Source organism: Erithacus rubecula (genome assembly GCF_903797595.1).
Source record: "Erithacus rubecula genome assembly, chromosome: 14".
In the NCBI taxonomy this organism is placed as follows: Eukaryota; Metazoa; Chordata; class Aves; order Passeriformes; family Muscicapidae; genus Erithacus; species Erithacus rubecula.
This window is the reverse complement of record NC_136666.1, coordinates 311,115-324,922: the sequence shown is the minus strand read 5'-3', so window position 1 is coordinate 324,922 and position 13,808 is coordinate 311,115. Positions and strand designations below refer to the sequence as shown.

Genomic DNA, 13,808 nt, shown 5'->3' with positions numbered 1-13,808 from the left:
AAGGGAATAATTTTTGTCAGGTTTTTTTTTTTTTTCAGAGTATTTCAGCTGCTTCTTAGTAAAAAGCTGAATCTCCAAAGGCCAAAATGACACTCTGATAATAGTAGGACTTTTTTTCTAATAAACACGTTTCCATTGGGGTGGATTTTTTTGGGGAATCATGTACATTTTCACATACAATGTGGTGGATTTTTAGTGTCTGGATATTACCTGCGCGGGAGTTAAATTTTAAGAACTTGGATTTATATAGTCTCTAGACATTTCTTTAATTGTGACCAAGATATTTATAATTATTTTATTTAGAAAACCTTAGTGCTATTTGCATCCCTCTCTGCTTCCTCTCCCAGTGCTTAGGCTGCTGTGCCAGGGTGCTGTTCAGCATATCTTTTACTCTCAGCCAGATTGAATAAACTCCTAGAGACAAAGTTCCTAGGGACCATGGTGAATATGAAATTTTTTCTCCAAATACATACCACAAGCTTCCTTCAGTGCATTTCTGATTCAAATCTAATAGCTGTAAATAACTTGGAGAACTCTTTTGGTAGAACAAAATCCAAAGAGTGTGCATCCAGAAAGTCTGCAGCCTCCCAAATGTTCCAAAAAGGTTTTCCTTCAGTGTAGGCAACAAAAATACAGAATTGACAAACAAAAATACATTATAATCTCTTCTCATTTCAGTCAGTCAAGAAAGCAACAGTTGATGCTGTCGTGACACTGAGCAGGTTGCTGCCTATAGGCAGTGGGGCTTCAGCACACCCTCTTTAAATTATCTTTCCCTGTCCTGCTGAGATGCTCAGGAGCTCTCCTGAAGCCTGTGGCATTGTAAACCCTGCTGCTTGCCTGTATTAAAGAGCAAATAGAGGAGAACAGCCAGGACCTCTTTGTCCCAGCAAGAGAAACAACTTTACCTGCCCGATTTCTCTCAGTTAAGACCCAAATGCTGTGCCAAAGCAAAAGTACCATTTGGAAACACTTAGATCTGCCCTAGATCCCACAAATTCATCAATTTACACTTGATTTAAACCAATATTGAGCTTGGCCCTTGAGCTACCATTTTCAGAAGATGGAATTTTCTCCCATGAGATTTAAATCTTCTCAAAGCATAAAAGAAGAAAGTAAGTTGTTCGTGGTTTTTTTTTTTTTTCCCCCACACATTCCTTTTTGTACTTTGAGGATTTTTTTTTTTTTTTTTTGCATAGTAACAAATGTGTTTGTATGTCTTAATCTTTTCCTTTCTTTTGCAGTACTTTCCACATAAGAATCTGAAGATGTTTCTGCCAGTCCAGCCTTTCTGAATCTCAGGCACTCCAGGGGCTTTTGTCCTCTAATGAGGGCTTCTTAAAACTCTGCAGAAAGTACTGAAATAATTCTGGTCCACAAAGAGACAGAAGCATTGTGTGATCTACAGGACATTTGAAAGATGGTTGGTTGTTGGATTGTGGTTTTTCGTTTCTTTTCCCCCTTTTTTAAACAGTCAGAATCAGAATATTATTAAAGGTATTTCCACAGAGTTTTTATATTTATGAATATTTAATACTGCTCTTAAAAATGCAAAAAAAAAAAAAAAGAGAGAAATATTAGCTTTGGTGTGTTTTCCAAGAGTATTTGAAAGAAAGCATGGGCCTTAAATAATGAGATGCCTCTATCACTGTGTTGTACAGCTGGGATCTTGCATGGAAAATATCAGAGGTGAAAGAACTGCAGCCAAGATCAAGCTCCCAGTGTTGAAGACAACCACAGCCCAGGTTTGCCCTTCAGCCACTGAAACGGCAACTGCTGGGTTTGGTGCTTACCTTCAACCAATATTTTATGGATTGTTGTGTCCTCATAAAACTTGAAGTATTTGCCTTTTGTATATTACATCTGCGTATGTGATTCACTTCTTCCCAACATAAATGTTAAAACTGTGTCCTTATTCTCCAAGGGGCTCCTGCATTTTACTCATTCTATGGGCTGATAATGTTGAATGGAGGAATGGTCATCTATAACACATGAAGAAGTTGAAGAAGCACAGAACTACTGTTAAGGACATGAAAAGATATTTTCTTTCTAAACAAGCTATGCAATCTCTCCCATAAAATGCATGAATGCAGTTCTATGTTTCTCTTTCCCCTCCAGCTGGAAATCAGCTAGATATTTTTGTTGTTTTGTTTGGTTGGTTTTTTTTTACTTCCAGTATTGTTTAGGTACTGGGGCCTGAAGACAATCAGATGTATATTAATTACTGTTCTAACAGTCAATATAAGGGCTCTGTCACTTACATGGCTTCTGTATCAAAGTCATCACAATTAAAACTTTTGAAGCATTCTGTCATGCTTTGAGAATTTTTAGGCCACATAGTAATTTCCTTTCTGATCATTATACCAATTACTACAAAGTTAAGTCTTTCATAGGATGAAATGTGTTACATAAAACACTGTTAAAGTAGAGAATCTAACCTGTTTATTGTTTCTGCAGGAATGCTGATGCTTATCTACCTCAGAAACTCTGCTGTGTGGGGAGCTTGCAGGGTAGCTTGCTGTTCAGATTTTCACACTTGAATAAAGAAGAAATCTTTCTCAAGCAGTATGTGTGTACATTAAAAGCCTCAGTGAAAATTGTGAACATTCAAGGTACACAGGACAGAGATGTCTAAGATTGCACAGTGAAAATGACACTATGTTAGAAATAACATTTATTTGTAATACATATCTTAGACCTATCATGTTCAGTGATATTTATAGCATTTTAATGCTTCCTTCTACTGATTTCTGTTTAGATAAAGGAATTAAAACCTGAATTCCCTTACTCAAAATTAACAGAAATCAATCCTCATGTTCAGTTCTGACTGAGTAAAAAGAGATTCAAGCCTGTTTTTCATTTTGAGCAGATTAAGTTAGATGCATCAGCTGATTCAAACTATTTGCAATGCACTGGCATTGAGAGAGTATGTTAAAATTACTTCCTATGAATTGAAGTATCAGCCTATTTTTTAAAAAATTTATTTAAAGAGAGACATTTAATCTTAGAAGCCTTGTCAGGTGTGTAGGAGGATATGATTAGGGTGTATTGTAAACCACCAGGATTAGGATGTATATATATTGTAAAATACCAGGTGACAAGATTCAGGATCAGTTTATCCAGACAAAAAGGATTTAGTGCTGATGATATAGGTCAGTTCCTTTTAGCATCAACATTCTTCTGTGTGTTAAGGTTGTTCTCAGCTAAAATTCCTGTTTTCCTGACACTGTGTCATTCCTGGGTTATGTCACACTCCCCTCCCAAAGGAGAGTGGCCTTGGTGGTGCTCAGCATGTTGCTTCCCTGGGTCACAAAGCCCTTAGGACACACTTGAGCTTGCAGCCAGGTGTTTGACCTTGGAGTTATCCACCTGAGCTGAGAAACAAAGAGAAAAAGGAATTAGAGAAAGAGTCCATAGAGATGAGTTCTTGCAAAATACTGCAGATACAAATGTGTGCAGCTGGCCTAACTGCCTTTATTTTTGTGACTTACGTTCATGGCCTGTAACAAAACCTGAGCGATGCTGTGAGTCCCTGGCGTTTGAGAGAGATCCTGCACTCAGCACTGATCCAGCCCTTCAGCACTGCCTAGTGGTGAGTGAGGCTTCCCAGCCCCTGCTGGCAAAGGTGAGGGATGGATTGCTGGGGAATCCCTTGTGTTTGTGCTTTCACCGTTGTCTGGAGCTGGATGTCTTGGGACTGGCAGTTTTCTTAGAGCAAGACTGTTGAATGAGTAGCTAAGTGTGATGCAAATTTAACCTGTCACAGGGTACCAAACCTGCTGGCCTTTGGCACTTGTGTTACTGGCACAAGCTGATAGATTCTCCAGCAAGTGTTTCTTCAACCAGCTTCACTCTAAAAGAACTACCAGGCCATGTGGAAAGAAACTGAAATAGTAAAAGAGGTTTGAATTTAAACCAGTTTTGGATTTGGCCCAAAAGCAAGAGAATGTACATTTTGAATTGAAGAAAAGTGTTAAATATAAACAGACATTACTATATTTCTTCAAAAATGGACAAAAAATAATGGAAACCATTACCTAAAAGCTCTATCAAAATAGCTGTGCATATGATCTCTAATTTATATACAGTTAAAGCATCTTGGGGACAAAAAAAGAGTCGTGAAAGTAAATAAAACAGTATCAAAGAGTAAGAATAACTTGGTTATATTTAGTTGATCATTGTTTTAAGGAAATACTGTAAGCCAAGACTTGCAACAGCCTGCAGGCAAAATCTGATTTCCATTACTTCCACATTAATCTCCAGTAACTGCTGACTTCAGTGGAATTAACTCATGTCTGTAATTGGATCTGTGTTGGGGAAAGCACTTGAGGTTTTGCTGCAGTTCTTTGTGCCCTCTCATGCCCTTTTAATGTAATCTGAAAATGCTGAATGCTCTTTTTTGACATGCTCCTCTTTGTCAACAGGCTCAGTGTTGGAATCTCTTGCCATTTCTTGTGGTCACAGAGGAACGGTCTCCTTTCCTTTTCTCCCCAGGGCTTTTATCTCCTCGTGCATGTACGTTGAAACCTCACAAGGTGGCACCACATCACCATAGCAAACCATAACTTCATTTAACAGTTAAATGTTAACTGTTAATTTAACAGTTCAAATGTCCCTGAAACACAGGATTCTCTACAGAATCTGTGATGCCACAAACAAAAATATGAAACTGTAGTTAATTACTGATTTTAAAACTGTACATAATTACAGATAAAGTTTTGTGTTTCTCAACAGCATATCAATAAAAACATGTTTTAATAAAGTCCCTGAAAATTGAAATGTACGTTACAAATTAAAAAGGGATTTTTCTGGTGAAACTGTAGAAACTCATATTCTAGACACTTGAATAGGTTAAGACTATATTCTAAAAAAACCAAATATAAAGTAGAGGGTTTTTTTGTGGATGGGAAATATTACGCTTGTCTCAGAATTCCCAGTAAATCAATTTGGGCTGAAATAGCAGGAGGACTAAGAAGAGTTTATAATGTTATTTCCCAATACACCTCATCTGGGACAGACAATGGAGTGAAATTTGATGAGGAATGCATTAAAGATAATGAAATTATAATTGTTCATGTCCTTAGGAAGATGTGTGTCTGAGACAGAAGTACAGGACAAGTGAACAGATGTTCTCTTTTGTCTGTATCGTTTTGCAGTTTTGGGTGTCTTGTAGAGATGTTAGTGATGCTGAGTAACTATCACGTTCTCTTTGGTGGGGAAAAAGAGGATACTGATTTTGGTAGAATTCAAAGAGCATCAGCATTTCAGATAGCAATGCTGTTATTTAACTGTAAGTTGTGCCATTCTTGTCTGTAAGGCATTTTCCAGTCTGAAATTCCCCAGTGCCCTTTCCCTCTGAGTGCCTCCCATTTGCACGAGCAGGGAGAGCCCAGGGGTGGCAGCCCTGGGTGCTCTGCAGCTGCAGTGCAGCTGAGTCCTTCCCTCTGCTCCTTCCCAGCTAGGGGCAGTTCAGAGCCAGGCATTCCCATGCACAAAGCCTTGAGTGCCCATTGCTGCTCCCACTCTGCAGGTACAGAACTGGCTGTGGCTGTGTGCTCAGAGTCCTGCACCACAAGGCACTGTCTGTAGCCAGCTCTCCATCCCCTGCTCTCAATCCCCTGCTCTCCAGCTCCTGCTCTCCATCTTCTGCTCTCCAACTCCTACTCTCCATCCCCTGCTCTCCATCCCCTGCTCTCCATCTCCTGCTCTCCAGCTCCTACTCTCCATCCCCTGCTCTCCATCCCGTGCTTTCCAGCTCCTGCTCTCCAGCTTCTACTCTCCATCCCCTGCTCTCCATCCCCTGCTCTCCATCTCCTGCTCTCCATCTCCTGCTCTCCAGCTCCTACTCTCCATCCCCTGCTCTCCATCCCCTGCTCTCCAGCTCCTGCATTCCATCCCATGTTCTCCAACTCCTGCTCTCCAACCCCAGCTCTCCAGCCCCTGCTCTCCAGCCCCTGCTCTCCAACTCCTGCTCTCCAACTCCTGCTCTCCAGCTCCTGCATTCCATCCCATGTTCTCCATCTCCTGCTCTCCAGCCCCTGCTCTCCACCCCCTACTCACCATTTCCTGCTGTCCATCCCATGTTCTCCATCCCCTGCTCTCCATATCCTGCTCTCCAGTCCCTGCTCTCCATCCCCTGCTCTCCATGTCCTGCTCTCTAGCTCCTCGTAGGCAACTTGGGGCCGGATGTGCCTTCAAATGAAGGGCAGAGTGTTTTAACTCTGCTCAAGAGGGATTGGGCACCAGGCCAATCCGCCTTGTCTGACTGTAAATTTTCTCCAATGAAAGGAGGGGATGTGGCAGCCTGCCAGCAGCAAGGCAACTCCTGGCTGTGGGCTTAATCACAACTTGGGCAATTCAATAGGGAGCAAGCTTGGCCTGTGCTCTGCACACTGGCAAGTTCTGGCAATTGGTAGCTGCTGGTTGGAGGGGTGGTAATTGAACACTTCGTTCTGGTCCCTCATGTAGAGCTCTGAGCAAGCAGGTTCAAGGTGGCTCTGTTTACTTGATGGAAATGGTTTATAGTTTAATCTGGGAAGGTATTCATGTGTCCAGAAGCCTGATCCAGCTTTTTCATAAGCCTCTCATACCCTTGGTTATGAGTGTTATAGTCATGGGCTGTTTCTCACATTACCCTGGAGGCAGCACTTCACAGGTAGTGAGTTCATGCTGATCATTAGTGACCTTTTATTAGTATATTCAGGGTTATTTCAATGGCACTTAGAAATAAATTGATATTCACCAGATTTTTCCCCATCCCAGCTGCAAGGAAATGATCTCCTACTGAGACATCTGCTTATAGAATCAGAGAATGACAGAAAATGCTGAGTTGATCCCTCAGGATCACAGAGTCCAGCTCTCCACAGGACTCCTCACTTCAGTAGGCAGGCTTCAGATCAGGTCCTTGTATAATATTTTAAATAATTAAAATAATATTAAATAATTACAATAATATTTTGCTTTATTCTGGCATGGAATGCATAAACAGAAAATCAAAACCTGCAGATAATAAATTATTCTGTTTCTGAAGAAATGCTAATACAAAGGCAGAGATGGAAAACAGATTTACTGCAACTAATTCAATGTCTCAATCTTTATGAGACAGTATGTAAAATGGAAGAAAACATGAAAACTTTGTACGACAGATAAGTGAAGAGGAATTGTAATTATGTCTAGTATGTCCCTTTGATTTTGAAGAGCTTATTAAAACATCAATAGCTAATCTGAGAGTACTCAAAAATGAAAAAAAAGTTTTTCCTTAGCAATTTCATTTGTAACTGACACATTTTGTTTGAAAGTCTATGCCTCACTAAACTAAACAAAGAACATTGGAGTTCTCATAAAGAACAGAGGCATCAGAGTTTTTATTTCCTGTAAGACTGTACAGAACTCAGCTAACATTCCCTCTCATTTACTTGCATGAAATGAGGACATTTTATTCACAGAGAGGCTGCAGACTTCCCACTATTGCCACTGCCCTTGGCATTATGAGTAAGCATTTGACAGAACAAGTTCTGGTAAAGCCAGAGGAAATACCGCATTTTACACAGTATTTTCATATTTTGACTAAACTCATGGGAAGAAACCTGAGATTTGTTATATCCATTTGAAAACATTAGTGTGTCCTTTGAAGGTTCATTCTTACTCATATCTTCAGCAGAGATAGGGTAGAACACTCAGTGTTCCTGCAGTTGCTCTGCTGTTCTCTGGAGAATAACAATCCAGGGAAAATTGAGACTGTTATCTGAGAAGAGCCTAGCAAAAACCTTGACTTGGTAAAATGAGGCTGAGTGGGTTATGGATGCGGTTGAAACACAGGAAGCTTGATTCAGTGACCTGAATTGGGAACCCTACAAAACTTTCTACCTTTCCTTATCCTATTTATCTAACATATAAAGCAGGTGGAATTATTTAATTAATGACTGATCCAATAATCTACAAATGTGATTCTTCATGGCCTTTAATTCTTTTTTATTTCACTAAAAAGGAGGGAACTGAAGGATGTGCCAAGGGAAAGAGAGTCAAGGGCATGTTGCTGATAAATAGAATAAATCTCACAATTTATTGTGCCCCCAAGCAGGATCTTCAATTACCTCCATAACTGCTGAAGCAGCCAATTTCTAAACTTTTTTTGTCTTAGAAGGTCATTATAGGGGCAGGAGGAAAAGACAATCCCAGCAATAATTTTAAATCAAGATTCATAGGTGATTTTATTTTTGTGAATGGGACTTCCTTTCTATTTCAGACCATCCTTCTTTTATGTTTCTACCAATGGTGACACTGGAGTAGTGTTGCTGGCTGCCTGTATTATCTTCTTTTTTTTTTTCTTTTTTTGAACTCCTGAAACAATTTATATCCTTTCTCTAATGATTTTTTGTTAGCTCACAATAGAAGTTTGGGGGTTTGTTGTCAGCTGTGATTTATAATTGTCTGTGGTGCATGCCAGGGATTTATGATTTGTCTGATTTGCATCTTTTATCTATGAGCATAATGAGCTGCTAAAAAGAATCTGTTTAAACCAAAAATAAGTGTATTCAGAGGCTAGTAGCACTGAGAATGGAATTTTGGACTGATGCTTCTTCAAATGCATGTGGTCAGTGAAAACAAATGATAGGAATGGAAATAGCTAAATGTGCTCCTGGAATATTCCCACTACTTTGGGATCTGGAGGATAGAAATTCCTCTTCATTGTATTTCTGTCTTCAATCCAGTTGAAATGCAAAAGTGCAGAACACTAGTGACAAAGTTCACAAGAAGATGCAAAATACTTTGGTCAAAATTTTAGATAGATTATAAAGACGAGTCCAAGCTGCTCTGCCACCAACTATTTTTTTTTTCATGGGTGTGTGGTTGCAGAGGTTTTTTTTCAGAAGAGTTGTATTTTGTCCATCACTGAACTGGGAACAAGATGTATAATTTTCATCAAGAGTCTGCTTAAAAGCACAGGAGAAAGGGTCTTTTCTTGGTTAAAAAGTTATTCCACTTTAAGTACCATCATTTTGTCTGCTTTAAGATTAGTGTAATTAAGTGCAATTAAGTGTAATTAAGTTTGTCCCAAAAATTGTCTTTTTGGGGGGTTATTTCTGTTCTTCTTTTGCTTAAGCTTGTTTATTCAGCTGTAACTGCAAATGTCTAACAGTACCTTGAGGATGTCTGAACATAACAGAAATAACAACTATCAAACCATACCTTGGTGTAAAATGCTACCAGAAAGCCTCAGTGCAGTCACAGCAGCACAAGCCTGTACTTGGGTGCACAATTACCCTGCCAAAACATTGGCCTGAGCTGGTTCTGCTTCAGTCAGGCTGTACTGTTCAGTGGATACCTTAGTTTTACTCTGAACACATATTTCTTGTCTCTTGATCCATGTGGTGGTAGAGCTCTCCACAAGAACTGCCCATGTCCTGCCCTCCTTCCTCAGGTAAATTTGTTGCTTCCTCACTGGGACTGAAGAGTCTGGACTAACACTCAGTGCACTGACAATGAGCCACCCTAGTTTTCCCCATTACTCCTGACTTTCAGTTCTTCCATCAGCCTTCTCCCAACACCCTCCTGCCAGCCCTCTCTCCTATCTGCTTCCTTTGCAGAATACAATTCTTGAGATACTCCTTTTCTCACCAAAGGCCCTGCCTCTGTATGTAGATGTTGCATGCAGGAAATAACTGGGTTATGTCAGTACAGAGCAGTCTTGTGACTGGAGAGCTGTTCTGGTAAATGCTGGAGGTTAACTCGGTGAAGCTCTCAGAAAATTCCAAACAAAAGGGATTGCTAGAGCTGTTAATTGCTTTGAGTAGGGCATCTCTTCCCTCTCTTTTGTGAAGGCTTCCTCAGGACCCCAAAAGGCAATAGAATGCAGTGCTGGTGGTGTTAACTGGCACATGGACAGTGTTTTCTGACAAGTACAACTGCAAATGTGGCATATATAATTCTGGTAACATTGGATACAGGGACAAAGTTGTCTAGATACGAGGGGATAATTTTCTCCTCACCTTTTCTTGGGTAACAGGACTTGGGGTTAGTTTGGCTCCAGATTTAAATATTGTGACTTACTCTTGAATCTGTATTTCCTCAGTTGTCCATGTGCTTCCTGCCTTTCTACAAAGCCAAAACCATCAGTTCCAAAACAGAAAAACCACAGGAAAAGCTGCTCTGGTAATGTTTGTCTTGAGCGGAAACAAATAGCAATAGAGATTTCCTGCAAAATAATTTTCAAGTGACAAATGTAGCTGGATTCTAGACCAAACAGTCTGGCTAAATCTCTCTATTTTTAGTTCAGATTATACCTGTTATAGCTTTTTCTTTTTTTAAAAATACATAAGTGTCTTTCAGTTAACCATCTGTAGGGTTTTTTGGTCCCATTCATCTTTGACAAATACAATTACCCTTTACTAGAATACTTGATTCATTTCTTGAAAAGCAATGAATAGACCTGTTATACAGTTAAGAACTCAAAAATTAAAAAGATTTGGAGAAAGCTTATTTGCAAAGAGCTGGTGTGACTTCCTGATGTAACTTTTAGCTAATACCTGTATGTTAAGCAGTTCATGGTCTACACCAAAAGAAAAGTTCCTGTCCAAAGCATTTAGGCTGGAATTAATCCTGCTGAAGTTCAAACACTGCAATGATTTGCTCTCCATAGTTATCAATTTCCCACTGATGCCAGATGGAAGCTGGATGGAATGGATTTCTCACTCATAGCATACCTCCCATCTGTGGATTATACTGAATTTGCCCCTGCAGCTTTAAGCCTCAGCTGAATATCTAGAGACTGGTGAGAGGAACCAGCTCTCAGTGAGGTGGACACTCAAAGTGAAATGGTGAGAAATAAGAGGAGCATGTCTGGGTAAGAATTACAGCAGTGGGTGATGGTGGCACTGGGGGTTGTGTGTAAAATGTAGCTGTAAGTACAGAACCAGCCACACATTGTCTGGGCTTGTTCCTACTGCAATTCCTGGGAAAAACAACTGCAACAAGACAGTGAAGGTTTCTCAATATTCCCATGACTGCAATTATCTGACATCAGCATTTAGGCTCAGCTGTGAGCTGTTCTGTCTTTGATGAGGTTTCTATTCCAGTGTAAACGGAGGGGAGGGAAGTGGTCCACAACTACTGCACATGGGAAGAAGGAAGTTTGGGAGCTACTGAAGAAATGCAGTTCCATGGTTGCAGTTAATACAATGGAAAGGTGTAAACAATGTACCAAGAACTGAGTTAATCAGAAAAAAGGGCACATTGTGATTGACAGGTGAGAAAACTGGCTGGGCCTCTGAAATTTTGAAAGTAAGCACAACTTAAGATACTAAAGGGCTGTATAACTGCTATTTAGCAGTTGTAATCAGATGTAAATCTAGGTAATCACAGAATCTTTCTTTTTACTGGACACTTCTGTAAGTCCCTATTGTATGTATATATTTGGCTCTCCAAAGGAATGAAGTCTGGCATGGAAGCATATCCATTTATGTAATAAATAAATAAATATATATATATATAAGTGGACGTAAGCTACACTGTATGCAGCTGAAATAATTGTGTTTTGTTAATTGTGTCATTGTCTTTGTTTATATCTCTTACCCATTAATCATTTAATCCCTACAACAGTACTCAGAATTCTGCTTTTCCTCTTCAGCAAACCTGCCATGCCCTGTAGCAGCTCTCCAGCCAGTGGGGATCCACATGAATGCTGTCAGGCCAAGTGTGCATATGGATTGCTCAGATCCTCACCACAGTTAAGTAATTTCTGCTTTTCTATTCACAAATGGTCTAGTTTTACTCTTCTACATGACTCTGAGCTTGCCTGGATATCTTCATAAATCAGATTACAGAGGTGCAGCTAGAAATCCGTGCTGCCATTCATTAAATTGTATAGCTGTTGTAATGTAGCCATATTCTCAACTGATGTTAGATGAGACTGAAGTTAAATAAGATCTTTCTACTGAATCAGAAACTGCAGCTAAGCTTCCCTGCTTATGCACAGCTTTTATCTCTTTTCCAGTTTGAGAAGGGAACACAAATGGTGAGTGTGCAAGAGGAATGGAGCACCATCTAGTGCTTAAAGAATAATGCTGGAGAATGAAACGTTGGTAGCACTTAAAACAGCACATGTCATTCTTTGGCTGACTTGTTTGCATAGAAGAAAGGAGTATATTCTGGAAATGTAATATTGTGATGTTCTTCATGGACCTTGTGGTGACTGAGAGGCAGGGGGATGGAGAATGACATGTCAGGCTGCATCAGAAACAGTCATTTGTAAAATACTTTGCCTGTTTGTTGGTTAAAGAAAAAGCTTAGGAAAGTTTTTTTCATTCTCCACCTCCAAATAATTTAAATAACAGTAGGCCAAAACCACTCAGCCTTTGAAATAGTGTGTGATGTAATATGCAAGTACTGTACATAGGCTATAGCAGGGTGGCAGTACTTGTCTTGCCAATGACAGTCATAGATAACATTTTGCAGGAATATGCAAAATGTTAGTTAAGATGGAGTAAAAGTAGCAGTTTAGCCCACATCTTAGTATGCAGGTTTGGGCTGACCCTGTGGAGGAGAAGTGGAGAAGGGCAATTGTACAGTGAGTACTGCTTAGTGCTGCTGTGTCACTGTAACATCATCATATCCATGCCAGAAGTAATTTACACAATATGACCTCATGGTTATCAGACAGTTCTGCTCTGTGCTTGCATCTCCCTAATTCAGGGGTCTCGGGTGTCTTTGGGGAAAGTTGTCTTCACATTTGAACTTTTCAACTTTGTCTTCAGAACATGGGCAGTTACAGTGTTCCTTGGTCTGTCTGGTCTTGATAGCCTAAAGTCTTTCTTTTGTGGCTAATTGGCTTTACATTTGCCAGTTTCTCATTAGTACTATAGTGATCAATGTCTAAAGCTATCCACCTGATGAGTTTTTACTTCTTTTTCTGTCTATTCAGCATTAAGCAACAAGTTAGCCATATACTAGTCTTTACATTGTATAGAAAGTTATTTATACCAGCTTATATAGATATAAAAGTTATGATTCAGGTTATATAGGGATCAAGTAATACAGATATACAAAAAGTCATGATTTAGGTTACATCAGGTTATGTAAATATATCAGGTTATATTGGTATATTATAACTCAAGCTATATTACCACCTTGTAACCTTGATCTAAGTTATATCATCTGTTTTGTGAAAAGAAGCAGTGTATGCTCTCAGCCACTCTAATTTTGGAGCTATTATCTCACTTTAATCAAAAGCACAGTGCAGATCTGGTATCAATGTTTACTGCACTTCTGTAAACATGGCAGCATGAGTCTGGAACCTCCATATTGATGATACACTTACTTTTTCTTGCTTATTTACCTTTCTTTTTCAGAATAAATGTGGACTTATTTAAGAACCACGAATGCTCATATTAATTATAAGATAAAGCCACTACAATTATAACAAATTAGACCAGTCTCAACTTCTTGAGAGTAAATGAGTTTTTATCTTTTGTGTAGAGTTATTTGCCTTGTGTGCTATAACTAGAAGAGTAGTTAACCTTTCAGAGAGAAAACCACACCAGAATAAAGGGAATTTCAAGTATTTTCATGTTTGACAAGCTTTGTGGTCCTTTTGGGACTGTCCCACTGTAACACTGGCTTTCCTGTTGCATTATGCTTAAGAATTACAGGCATACCAAAAGCTTCATTGACCCTGGCCTGTGGCCAGGAGGGAAATCTTGTCTTGTGATATGTTATTTTTATTTGTTTTCTAGACATTTGTTAGCAACAGAATGTCATCTGGCATCCTGGACATGAAAACATGAAAGGAAAAAGCAGGTAAAAGTATTGTT

The 13,808-nt window shown here is 39.5% G+C and overlaps 1 protein-coding gene and 1 long non-coding RNA gene across 2 annotated transcripts in view; both read left to right on the top strand.

Moving 5' to 3' along the window:
- Positions 1 to 1,413, top strand: part of ACSBG1 (acyl-CoA synthetase bubblegum family member 1) — an 84,583-nt gene extending 83,170 nt beyond the window's left edge. Inside the window, exon 23 of the mRNA XM_079318050.1 lies at positions 1,245 to 1,413. Within this exon, the coding sequence (XP_079174176.1) occupies positions 1,245 to 1,266 (22 nt within the window). The 3' untranslated portion in view covers positions 1,267 to 1,413. The remainder of the gene's footprint in view (positions 1 to 1,244) is intronic.
- Positions 1,414 to 6,378: 4,965 nt separating this feature from the next.
- Positions 6,379 to 11,693, top strand: LOC306807736. The gene is made up of 4 exons (XR_013775799.1): positions 6,379 to 6,900; positions 10,073 to 10,152; positions 10,640 to 10,817; positions 11,627 to 11,693. It is a non-coding gene; the product is annotated as an uncharacterized lncRNA (long non-coding RNA).
- The last annotated feature ends 2,115 nt before the right edge of the window (positions 11,694 to 13,808 follow it).